Source organism: Balaenoptera borealis (genome assembly GCF_965194805.1).
Source record: "Balaenoptera borealis genome assembly, chromosome: 16".
NCBI classification, from domain to species: domain Eukaryota; kingdom Metazoa; phylum Chordata; class Mammalia; order Artiodactyla; family Balaenopteridae; genus Balaenoptera; species Balaenoptera borealis.
This window is the reverse complement of record NC_138872.1, coordinates 60,085,881-60,098,634: the sequence shown is the minus strand read 5'-3', so window position 1 is coordinate 60,098,634 and position 12,754 is coordinate 60,085,881. Positions and strand designations below refer to the sequence as shown.

The following is a 12,754-nucleotide window of genomic DNA, read 5'->3' as shown; positions in this document are numbered from 1 at the left end:
CACCCCGGGCTTCCCTGGTGGCGCAGTGGTTAAGAATCCGCCTGCCAATGCAGGGAACACGGGTTCGAGCCCTGGTCCGGGAAGATCCCACATGCCGCGGAGCGACTAAGCCCGTGCAGCCACAACTACCGAGCCTGCGCTCTAGAGCCTGCGAGCCACAACTACTGAGCCCGTGTGCCTAGAGCCCGTGCTCGGCAACAAGAGAAGCCACCGCAATGAGAAGCCTGAGCACCACAACGAAGAGTAGCCCCCACTCACCAGAACTAGAGAAAGCCCATGAGCAGCAACAAAGACCCAACACAGCCAAAAATAAATAAATAAAATAAATAAACTTTAAAAAAATAAAAAATAAAATAAAATGGAGGACCCAGTACAGAAAACAGTATGGTGGCTCTTCAAAAAATTAAACATAGAATTACTGTATGATCGAGCAATTCCACTTCTGAGTATGTAACCAAAAGAATTGAAAGCAGGGACTCGAACAGTTATTTGTACACCCATGTTCGTAGCCGCACTTTTCACAATAGCCAATAAGTGGAAGCAACCCAGGTGTGCATCGACAGATGAGTGGATAAACAAAGGTGGTCTATCCATACAATGGAATATTATCCAACCTTAAAAAGGATGCATGAAGCTTGAAGACATTATGCTAAATGAAATAAGCCAAATACAAAAGGACAAATATTGTCTACTATTGTCCTATTCTACTTACATGAAGTACCTAAAATAATCAAATTCATAGAGACATAAAGTAGAGTGGTGGTTGCCAGGGGCTAGTGGGAGGAGAAAATGGAGAGTTATTATTTAATGGGGGCAGGGTTTCTATTTGGGAAGATGAAAAGGTTCTGGAGATGGATGGTGTGATGGTTGTACAATGTGAATGTACTTTTATGCCTTTGAACTGTACACTTAAAAATGGTTAAAATGGTCATTTTTATGTTATGTATACTTTATGACAATTTCTAAAAGAGAGGGAGAAAAAAAATAGAAGTTTGAGCGGTTGCGGGGGAAGGAAGAGGAGGAGGAGGCTGGGAGGAAGCCCGAGGCTGGTCGGGGGACCTGGGTGAAGGGCAGAGCCATTCACTAAGCAAGGAACACAGGAGCAAACATGGGGGTGGGATAGGGATGAGAATTCAGTCGTGCAGACCTTGACAAGCCCGTGGTACATCCAAATAGGGACACTCAAGAGGAAGACCGGGAGTGATCTGCAGGAGGTATAACTAAGAGTAATCGACACACAGATAGCAATTTTCACCAAGGAATTCAGACAGTACGTGTAGAAACAAGAGTCAACAACAGAATCCGAGGATAAATAATATTTAATGTTTGAGAGTGTAGAAGGGATATGCCAGGAAGGATCTGCAAAGAAGTAGAAAGTAAGCCCAGAGGTTGTGGCATTACAGAAGAGAGTGGGAGACAAAGTGTCAAGGTCAGAGGTGCCAAAAGGCTGCTGAACAGATAAGGAAAGTTACAGTTAAATTTTACAAGACAGGCACCTCAATAATAAATGTGCCTCTGGCATGTTCTGAATCATGCCCATCACCTTGTAACAGACTGCCAACACATAACCTGATGATGATATTTTAGTGATTAACAAGAACATCAAACTCCAAGGTTATGCCATTGAAATGCCACTTCTATAATCGGCATGTGTCCCCTCAAAATTCAACTCTTGAAACTCTAACCCCCAAAGATGATGGTATTAGTAGATGGGGCCTTTGGGTGGACCCTTAGGTGATGAGGGTGGAGCCCTCATGAATGGGATTAGTGCCCTGATAAAAGAGGTTCCTTCCACCATGTGAAGACACAGCAAGAAGGCACAGGCTATGAACCAGGAAAAGGAAGTACTCTGGAGTGATCCTGGTTTAAGGTACCTTGGGAATCATGAAATATAGTACTATGCACATTGAATGAGGCCCTTCCTTCCAACCAAAAGGTATTTATTGAACATATTTTTACTGAAGAACCCATATACTTCTAGACACTATGCTAGGAGCTAGAAAGTCAGGAGGCCAGATAGTCTCAGTCACAACTCGGCCTAAAAGCAGCCCTAGACACTAAGTAGATGAATGTTTGTGGCTGTGTTCCAATAAAACTTTATTTACAAAACAGGTGGTAGGACATGGTTTGCTGAGCCCTGCTCTGAGTGCTCCTAACTTACTCAATACTTGCTGCTTGGACTTCCCTGGTGGTCCAGTGGGTAAAACTCCGTGCTCCCAATGCAGGGGGCCCGGGTTTGATCCTTGGTTGGGGAACTAGATCCCGCATGCATGCTGCAACTAAGAGTCTTCATGCCACAACTAAAGATCCCACATGCCACAACTAAGAAGTCTGCATGCCACAACTAAGAGTCCACATGAAGCAACTAAGACCCGGCACAGCCAAAATAAATAAATAAATAAATAAATAATAAAATGCTGCTTAATTTACTCAGGAGTTCAAATTGGGGGGGAGGGGTCATGATCTTTCAGAGAGCCCTCTTTCTGGAAACAATATGCCATTATAAATAAAAGTAGGAGCTTCAGAATCACAATCATGTAGGCCTGCCTAAGTAGAAATCCCAGCTCTGCCACTTTTTAGCTCTGGAACACTAAGGAAATTATTTCATTTCTTTGAGCCTCATTTTCTTCACCTGTAAAATGGGAACACCGTTATTCACTATGCATAATCATTTTAGCAGTAAAATGGAACAATGAGCGTGAAGGGTCTAACAAATCCCCTGGGTCACAAGAACTGCTCAATATGAGTCATTAGCAAACACTAAGAAAGCCAAACCTGTGGTTCACTGAAAAGAGCAGAAAACACCCAAGTGTCATTTCCAAGATGAATGTGCTAATCACATTGTTCCTCCCATTTCTGGAGCATAGGTCTCTTTTTTTCTTTAAGTTGTCTTGCTTTTCTCTATTGTTTGAGTTAGGATGATTTTGGATGCGAGTAAAAAGAAATCCAACTCAAAATGCCTTAAAATATTAGGGAACTAATTATCTCACGTAACATTAAGTCCAGAGGTAGGGCAGTTCCAGAGTTGGTTAATTCAGTAGCTCAGTGACATTATCAGGGTCCAAGTACTTTCCATCTTTCTGAGCTGCCATCCTGAATGTACTGGCTTTCATCTTCAGACTTGGTCTCTCCTCATGGTCACAACATCACTGCCATAGCTCCAAACATCACAGTCTCACAAAACAACCCAAGGCCATAAAATAAGCTTTCTTGTGTCTCTGTTCAAACAGCAAGAAGCTTTCTCAGAAGCCCGTCAGTAGACCTTTCCTTTTGGTCAGAATTGCATCACATGTCTATTCCTAAACCAACTACTGGCAGGCTGGAAATTATTATGGCTGGCCTGATCTGATCCAGATTTACTCCTCCTGTGGCTAGCCTCAGGCCTGAAGCTCGTGGCCACCCAACATCAGAACAAAACCAGAGTTCTATTAGCAAGAAAGAAGGGATGGAACTGCTGGGTGGGGAATAACCAGTGTCGGCTGTAATGATTCACGCTACCTTGCATAACTGGAATGGAAAGGTTAAACAAACTTCAGGACAGGCTCGGAAAATGCAGGCTCCCATCTCACCACCGGCAAATCAACTGTCTGTGCAGATAAATCCAGTCACTTGTCAAAAGTCAGAGGAAACGGCTCTACTGGACACAGTAGGCTCTCACTTCTGGGGTCTGAATTCTAAAGGAGACACACTAGGTGACCTTATTCTAAACTTCTCTGGGTCCTGCGTAACTCAACTAACTGGACGATCTATTCAAAGGGACTGCAGTTTGGGATGCACACTGTTTCCCATGCCCGCCAAGACGGCATAACTGCTGAGCTGGCAGCATAACTGCTTAGAACGATGTTTACCTTACCAACATTTCATAGGTCAGGGATGTTTGGGTAAAAGCCTTCCAAGTCAAAAACAAAAAGAAACCTGAATACTAAGCTAAAATCAAAAACAAACAAAATAAAACCCCCTAATAGACAGCAAACTAGGGAATGGGAGATATATGTGGGTACTGATCAAAATCAGCACAAAACTGAAGGAAAACTGCGTGCAAACTCCCTTTCCCAAGCTACAGTTGCTCTCAGGAGGAAAAGCTGGTACCTGATTTGTAGAAAAGTAACAGAAGATGGTCACGCACAGAGGGGGCACATCTGGCCACCGGAAAAGGCACAAGCTGAAAGCATCACTCCAAGGGTCCACTGTCGGCTGTGGAAGATTAGCTTGAACCAGATCAACTCCCCCACGAAAAAAACAGCAACTGAAAAAGCCAGCCTTTTTTTTTTTTTTTTTTTTTTTTAATTAAAGCAAAACTGAAGGACTAGGAGCTCTGCAAAGGCAAGAAAGACATGAGGAACTCAGATCCCAAAGAGAAGGGATGTCCACAGACATGACTCCTGTCTACAGAGCCTTATTCTGCCCTAAGGCTTTTCCCAACTACAGAGCTTCTCTGATGAGAAGTTAAGTGGAGCTTTCAGAATTCCCACAGGGTCTTTGAAAAAAAAAAATTAGAGTTCGGGACCTGCAGATGAGGAAGGGCACTGGAAAACACCTCAGGGATTCAGCTGTGTACTGGACTGAACAGTGCCCCCCAAAATTCGTGTCCACCTGGAACCCCAGAATGGGACTTTATTTGGGGAAAGCCTCTTTGCAGGTGTAATTTGTTGAGATGAGGTCATACTGGACCTAATCTAACACGACTGGTGTCCTTCTAAGGAGAGGAGGGGACACAGAGAGACATGGACACAAAGGAAAGAAGGCCATGTGAAGAGAGCGGCCAAGACTGGAGTGATAAAGCTACAAGCCAAGGAATGGCAGGGACTGCTGACAAGCACCAGAAGCTAGGAACACACCCTCCCCTCAGAGCTTTCCAGAAGGAACCAACCCTGCCGACACCTAGATTTTGGACTCCTGGCCTCCAGACCGTGAAAAAGTAAATTTCTGTCTGTTGTTTTAAGCCACCTGGGGTGTGCAAATTTGCTATGGCAACTCCAGGAAACTGATATAAGCTGGAAACCCCGAAGAACTACATCCTAGAAATACATCAGGCATCACAAATGCTAAAGGCCAGGTGTGAACTGGCTTGATCCCTTGACTGGATTAAACTGATCTCCCTCTACCCTAACTGTCTGAGAAGCAACAGTAAATCCTCTCTGAAAAAAGATACAATCATTCCAAACTTCAAATTATCTCTACGATTCTTCATACACAACATCTGGCATTCAGTCAAAAATACCAGATACATGCGAAGACAAGAATGTATTCAAAATCAAGACAAAAACAAAAAATAAGGGACTTTTGGCTACAGCCCAGTGAGAAGGTTAACAAATCCTCTCCCCAAAAAGCAACTATAAAATTGAACAAAATTGACAAAAACAACGGTTTTAGCACTCTAGAAACTGGCTTCAAAGGCTTACAACTTGAGAGGTGTTTACCCTTGAAAACTGCTGAATTTCCAATTAGAACAGTGGGAACAATAACAACAGTACAACAATAAATGGCAATCGACATTTTATCTCAAGTGTCAGGGGCGATAGGGAGGGGTGGAGACTGTGGTGACCTGGAGTACTTTTGCCCCATCTACAAAGGGCAGGGGTGCTGGGCTCCAAACAAAGTCAACAGTAAATGTAGGCCCAGAGTCACAGATCCTCAAGTTTAAGAAAATCTAGAAATCTATATTTCAACATAAAATCTCATAATTTTTAAACGTTGGCAACTTTAAAAAAAAGTTTTTTTAATACGTTGTGCAAGGGCACCAGTTTCCAAACTCAGTCCTACATGCACCCTAACTGCAGACAACCAAATGCAGTCATGCCCCTGGCAGACTCTCAGTATTATCTACTGTATTGTGATTTTCAACAATGTCATTTTATTCAGTCATTACTCTGAAGTTCAGCTTTTCTCTCTTCATCTAGAAACAGAGCTAATGCAACAGCCTTGTGGATTAATTCACCGTTACTCATTCTCTCCTGTCACTTTCAGTTCAGTTCACTGAGTTAGAGTGGTCTACAGAGGAGCAATTATGGGCACCAGGCCTGCTGCCAGAGGAGGTGGGGAGCGGGGAAGGGCCAGGAACTTCTTGACATCAGTCTGACCTGGGTAGGAATCCTCAGCTCTGCCATTTACCAGCCATGGGAACTTGGGCCTCGTATTAACTTACTTGAGCCTCAGTGTCATCATCTGAAAAGTAAAGACACCATCACCGACGCTGGAATGTTACTGGCATGTTATCATCACGCACCAGCTCGGGCAGCCCAGTACCAAGGCCTCAAGCCCCCACCACAACCCTGCGAGGCGGGTCCCGTTATCACCCTTAGTTTACACACGAGGAAATAGAAGCTCAGAGAGGAGGTGTCCCAGAGAGCTCATGTGTGACAAGTCGCTGAGCGGGGATTTCAACCCTGCCGTCCGATCGCTAAGCTACATAGAGGGCCCAGCCCAGCGGCCAGCAGAGACAAGGGAGCAGAGCAACGCTCATTCCCGTCGGATCCTTCTCTTCAGACTTCCATTTTATTCACTCTGCCTGGCAAGGTCATTCCAATGGCTTTAAGAACAACCGTAACAAGTCATTGATCTGATCTTTTCCAACTCTGAGCAGCTGAAGAAACACCTGCCCCCTCTCTCGTGAGGTTTTTAATCAAACATTCAACGGCAGGAGAGAGGTTTTAACCAGCCAAGGACCATCCTACACCCGTGAATGGTTAATTAACGCTGCCAGCAATGATGACACAAGCCCTTGGCAACTACTCCAGGGCTAAGCGAGTTCGGTCTTTGCTTTGCTTCTAATTGGCCAGGAGGCTGCCCAGCACACCCTCCTGGGCAAAAACAAAGCCAGAGGCTGCTCCTCAGCCTCTTCAGGATGCAAGCGTAGAAATCATGCTAAGATGCAGGGAAACAGCAAGAAGGCGAAGGCTGGCGATGTCTTGCAAACGTGTAGGTGCTTCTGTGATTATCAGGGCCAAGTAACAAAAAGATAAGAATTCTAGTCTGGACGGGAATAGGTAGAGCCATTCTTCATGGTTAAAAGATCAGAGCCTCAAGAGGGGGTGGGGTGGAGAAAGAGATTAAAAGTTTGAAGGGTGTTTGGGAGAAGAGGGTAACTGGTTAAACATTTATTGGGGGGGGGGAGTGTCTATGAACTGAAGCAGGTGCTTCACACGAGAGTCTCACTGAAGCCTCCTGACAATCCCCCAGGGAGACGAGATGCTCTGCCTTTACAGGTGCAAACAATGAAGGCACAGAGGGGCATTTTCCCAGGGTCATGCCAGACTTACCCTCAGAGTCTGACTCCAAAGCCAGGGTTGCCTCTGCCATGCCCAGGAGCTGCCCAGAGCCTGGTGGTCTATTCCACACCAGTTCCTCTGAGGTAGCTGCCCCACAGACAGGTAAGAAGGAAATGAGAAGAAACACAAGGGCCCAGCAAGTCAAGGAGGACTGTCGGAACAGCCATGTCCTCAAACAGCCATCAACCAGCCCTACGCCATCCCCACACAGAGGCTCAGGGAAGCACCCTGTACATAAAATGCCACCGAGACGACTGAGGCGGACATCCGAGGTGGCCAAGGAGCTGGCTGTGGTTTCTACGAGGACTGAGGCCCTTGACACCGGCTCTTCTCTGAACTGGCCCCCTATGTCCCTGACTTTTAAGGAAGGGACCCGGGAACACAGAAGAAAAATCAACGGTGACAGGAATCCCTCTTGCAGCCATCCCCTGACCCCAACAGGACCCACATTCATTTCTGAAAATGAGCAACCGGTGAGATGAACAGGGATGAAAGATCTGCTGAAGGGGTGACAGAAAAGGGAAAGGAGACGCGCCAACATGAGAGGGAAAGGCAAAGGGTTCGCTTCAGTGGGCAGAGAATTTCCACAAACACCGCTACCAAACACGGTGAGCACTGATGTTTTGCTGTGAAAGGAGGTGAACTAGCAAAAAGGTGACACATTTTTCTCAGCAGTGACACTGATATCACAGTAACAAGAAGGACTTGGGAATTCAGGGCGGCAGCCACAAGCAGGGTCTGAAAGAACCTGCTCTTTTAAATGTGCGCGTGGGGTGGAACACACAGGATGTTGTTTATATGACATGATACACTTCAAAGTTCAGATCCAAAGCAAACCGCTTCGAACAAATCACATCTGTACCATGGAGAAGAGAGATGAAGGTCCCCACCACTCATAGGGCTATTGTGTGAACTGAGCGAGTTAATTTATATAAAAGACTAACAAAGTGCCAGGCTTGCACTAAGTACCCATGAGCGTTGAATTATTATTATTAGCATTATCCCTGTCATTCAGAGACACAGGAGCACAGGACAAGGGAAATGCTGTGACAATTTTTAAATGGATGGCAGCAGAACTATAAGCTCAGAGACCTGCCTGTTTTCTGCTGCTGTTATCGAAGACAGATTTAATTATGAAACGCCATGCTATCCTTGTGCATAAAGTTAGAACAGATTATTAGTTTCACAGCAATTGCCACACCATGTTGGTGAAATAAGCACCTTAGCTACAGGTCCCCCGAGCCCCTCAGAGACCACAACACGTGGCTCTGAGAATTCTGCACAAAGGCTGACTTCATTTAAATTAAGATACCAGACAACACCCTAACTGACTGCAAGTAAGACATCCTTACCACGGATTTCTGCACCACAACATGCCACTGGCCCCCACCAGTCCCGCACGATGACTGCCTTGCCCACTATTAAAAAATAAACACAAGTTAAAAGAGCAAGAGAAAGGAACATCCTCCAGGATGCATCAGGCCGAGCAGTACCTGTTTCGGTTTTGCTGGCGAAGCCTGCTGCCTGTTTGATCGCGGCTGCTGTTAGCGCTAATCCTCGACTCCTCTTCAAGCCATGCTGCAGGACAGCCTCAAACTGGGCACACAGACAGGTTACCCTGCGAGAGAACCAATGATTCATCAATCCACCCTGTGAAGGCAGAGAAACAACCAGGGCGGCCCTGGCATCTCCAGGGAGGCCCTGGCATCTCCAGGGAGCTAGTGAGGGTACACACTAGACACCTGGATTTACAGACAGGTGACTGACATGTAACTGACTCCACACCAATCTCCATTTATGTTCATTTCACATAACTTAGGGAAGCCCCACACAGTCTAGCCAAGTTCATCAGACTGGTGAAAGCACAGTAACAATTCACAAGAAACAAGGGGATATGGAACTGGTGCCAGCCAGCAGGGGAGAAAAAAAATAAAATAAAAGCCAATTTAAAAACAAATCAGTTCCGTGTGGGGAGGGGTTGGGCGTTAATTGTATCCAATTCACAAGTTTCAACTCTAATTCATATCATGTCCTTTATGAAACAAGATTATCTTTTAAGGGATTGAATTCACCAGCCTGCCAAATTGGAAGCACTGTGTAATTTCATGGCCTGTTACATACCCTAAAAAATAATATGAATTCTGATTCTTGTCCTTTGTTTTGCTGTAAGAGATTACATTGTGAAGTCAGATCCGGAGTTGATGGAATTGTCAATTAAGTTACAATTACTGTGCATTTAACTGAATTGATTTATCAGTAACCAAAGAAATGGGAGATTCAGAAACATGTTCACAGAGAGATGAGGTCACAGCAACTACACTCAGTTCTTAACAATCCTCACAGGGCTCCTGGGCCCCCAGCCCAATCGGGTCTGTGCACTTCAGAGACCCTTGCAATCACTCATGCAACAAATGTTAAGAAATCCTGTACTTCTCCTACGTGCCAGGCACTGTTCTAGGCTCTGACGATATGATGGTGGGAGTGAGACAGAAAAGGGTCTCTGCCTCACCACGTTTCCATGTTCTAGCAGGGGAAGATACAAAAACAAATAAGCTAACCAGACCATATCAGTTGATGAGACCTTTGAAGAAAATAAAACAGGATGAGGTGGTAGGTGGAGCCAGGGCAAGAACAGGCTTAGATTCTGTGGCCCGAATGGAGGTAACCTTAGAGTTATGACCTGGATATGACAAGACGCAGCAGGCTGGGCAGACAGACCCAGTGCGAAGACCCTGAGGCCACCACCAGCTGGCTCATCCTTGCATAACTGCAGGCATTTCCTGCTCCACCCACCCCCACACCTGTAGTTATAATACTGCAAGAGTCTATCACTCTGTGGGTGGTAAAACATCTTCACATCCATGATTTCACTAGCTCCTCCCATCAACATTATGATATGGTTGAGGCAGGTATTATTATCTCCATTTTACACATCAAGAAACTGAGGCTTAGAGACATTTAAGAGACAGTACCTAGTAAGTACATAATTAGCAGCAACATGGGTACTCCAGCCCTACCCTACCCACGCCCATGCTGATCCAAGGTAGTTTCCACTACACCCCATGCCACCAAGACAAACATGCTTTATTCTAAGACAAAAGTCAACTCCCTCCCATATGCCACCTTTACTCAAGTCTTCTGTCTACACCAGAAAACGCTAACCCAGCATCAGCAAATACACAGCACACGAATATTTATCCTCTAGTCTGTGCCCGTGACAGACATCACTAATCCATCCCAGAATTCTAGGCTGCTACTGCCAATGATCCAAGTTAGCCCTCCAGGAGTTTGGGGGAGAATGGATACATGTATATGTATGGCTGAGTCACTTTGCTGTGCACCTGAAACTATCACAACATTGTTAATCAGCTATACCCCAATATAAAATAAAAACTTTTTTAAAAAAAGTTAGTCCTCCACAGGAAGGAGCCCCACCTGGCATCCCAAACTGAACTTGTCCTCAACTACACTATTTGGTTTCCAACTCCTACCTTGTCCTCCTGGCTCCCCTGCACCTAGCTCACTCAGTGCCTGGAACACAGCGTGCGCTCCGTAAATGCTTTTTCAGTGGATAGGTAAAAGGGTGATTAACCTTGAACCCTGGGTCCCAGAATACTCCCCCACATTGAAACAACCCTTTTTGCTGTGGCAGATGTCACTCTTAAATATTAGATGTGCATATGTTAGTCTCTCTGCATATCCACACAGGCACACATCTGAGGGCTCCCTGAAAGCTGGGACACCCGCCAAAACTATCTAAATCCCACAGGAACCAAAAGCAAGGCATAGCAAAACGGAGCCTGACCAGGGCCCTGTTTCAGGGTGGGGTTGGGAGGAGGGCAAAAACCTTGGTCTGTGTTTAGAGTTCTCCATAATAAACCACATCTTTAAACGAATCATCTGCAAATACAATGATTAACTCAACAATCCCCGTTGGTTTGTTTGGCTCCAATGCACAAGTCAGTAACTGCCCCACCAACTCTATAACATCTGGCCCCTAAGGGGAATGGAATGCAGGCGAAGAGCACAAACCCAGTCCCCAAGGTTTGCTTACATCAGCAGCATTACCTTCCAGATGCACATAGGTCACAATCAACCCAACACAGCAGAAAACCCAGGTGGGCATTAGTCCTATAATTAGTTCATTATGATGCCTGCCTTGCTGAAGGCCATTCTACTTAACACCCTCTCCATGTCCCCTTTTCACCTCCCCATTTGACCTGAGCTTATATTTACAGGTCATTCAAGACTTAGCTCAAGGGTCCCTTCCTCCAGGAAGCCTTCCTGAGTGCTTCCTCATGCTGAGCTTCCTTCTGCTGCAGCACTTGGTCAATCTCTGTTAACAATTTGCTTTCCACAGCTGTCTCCTCTTGCTAACTTGAGTTTCCAGAGAGCAAGGATCACGCCTCGTTCATCTTAGTGGCGACAGCACCTAGCACAATGCCTGCCATCTGTGGTATATGTGACCAATATGGTCCCTCCCCTCGAAGAACTCAGAACATGGACTTGATGTATACTTAGGTGAGAGATGCATCTCAGGAGATCTTGTATAATTTGGAATCCAAATCCAGGTCAGTTAAGACTAGGGAACCAAGGGATTTCCCTGGTGGTCCAGTGGGTAGGACTCTGTGCTCCCAATGCAGGGGGCCCAGGTTCAATCCCTGGTCAGGGAACTAGATCCCACATGCATGCCACAACTAGGAGTCCACATGCTGCAACTAAGAAGTCCACATGCTGCAACTAAAAGACCCTGCATGCCGCAACTAAGACCTGGTGCTGCCAAAATTAATTAATTAATTAATTAATTAATAATAAATAAAATTTAAAAAAATAGACTAGGGAACCAAGGAGAACACACTGGTCCAACTACATGAATCTAAGCCTTTCAGCTTGTGGTGGGCACGCTATGGGCACTGATTTATAATCATGTCACCTGAAGGTTTTCCATTTCTTCTCACCTTGACTCAGGCATATGATACTTTCTGCAAAAATGAAAGGGGCACCTGCTTTCACGGAGCTCATTATTTTCTCAGCTCAGTCTCTCCTGTTTCCCAGAATGCTCTCTGCTGAGTGCTCTCTGACACGCGGCAGGGGAGGGCAGGCGGTGCGAGGATTGGCTGCCTCCACGGCATTTTCTCACATCTAACTTCTACTATAAGTTAATGAATTGGCCATGTTCTTAATTAAGCAGGGCACGTAACAGTGAATGTTTTAATTTTTTTAAAAAAGCACCAGCCAAGAAAATCACTTCAAGTTTTTATGCATATAGCTGTTTACCAGATGAATGGATAAATAAAATGTGGTATATCAATACAATGGACTACTATTCAGCAATAAAAAGGAATAAAGTACTGACACATGCTGCAACAAGGATGAGCCTTGAAAATATCATGCTAAGGGAAAGAAGTCACACCCAAAAGCCATACGTTGTATGATTCCATGAAATGTCGAGAAAAGGTAAATACATAGAAACTACAAGTAGATTA

General features: G+C 45.2%; 1 protein-coding gene across 16 annotated transcripts in view; it reads right to left on the bottom strand.

The window, feature by feature from the left end:
- SNX29 (sorting nexin 29) overlaps positions 1-12,754 on the bottom strand; it is a 557,079-nt gene that overhangs the window by 503,114 nt on the left and 41,211 nt on the right. For 12 of the 16 annotated variants that reach the window (XR_014235418.1, XR_014235419.1, XR_014235420.1 and 9 more), the window contains 2 exons: positions 8,762-8,886; positions 8,621-8,686 (listed from right to left, as the gene is read on the bottom strand). The exons of 1 other annotated variant lie outside the window; for it this stretch is intronic. Coding sequence is in view for 7 of the 15 variants with exons in the window: in XM_082359264.1 (XP_082215390.1) it covers positions 8,621-8,686; positions 8,762-8,886 (191 nt within the window). In the remaining 8 variants the exon portion in view is untranslated. Of the gene's footprint in view, positions 1-8,620; positions 8,687-8,761; positions 8,887-12,754 lie in introns of those variants that run through there. 3 more of the 16 variants (XM_082359262.1, XM_082359260.1, XM_082359265.1) reach the window with 1 other exon arrangement.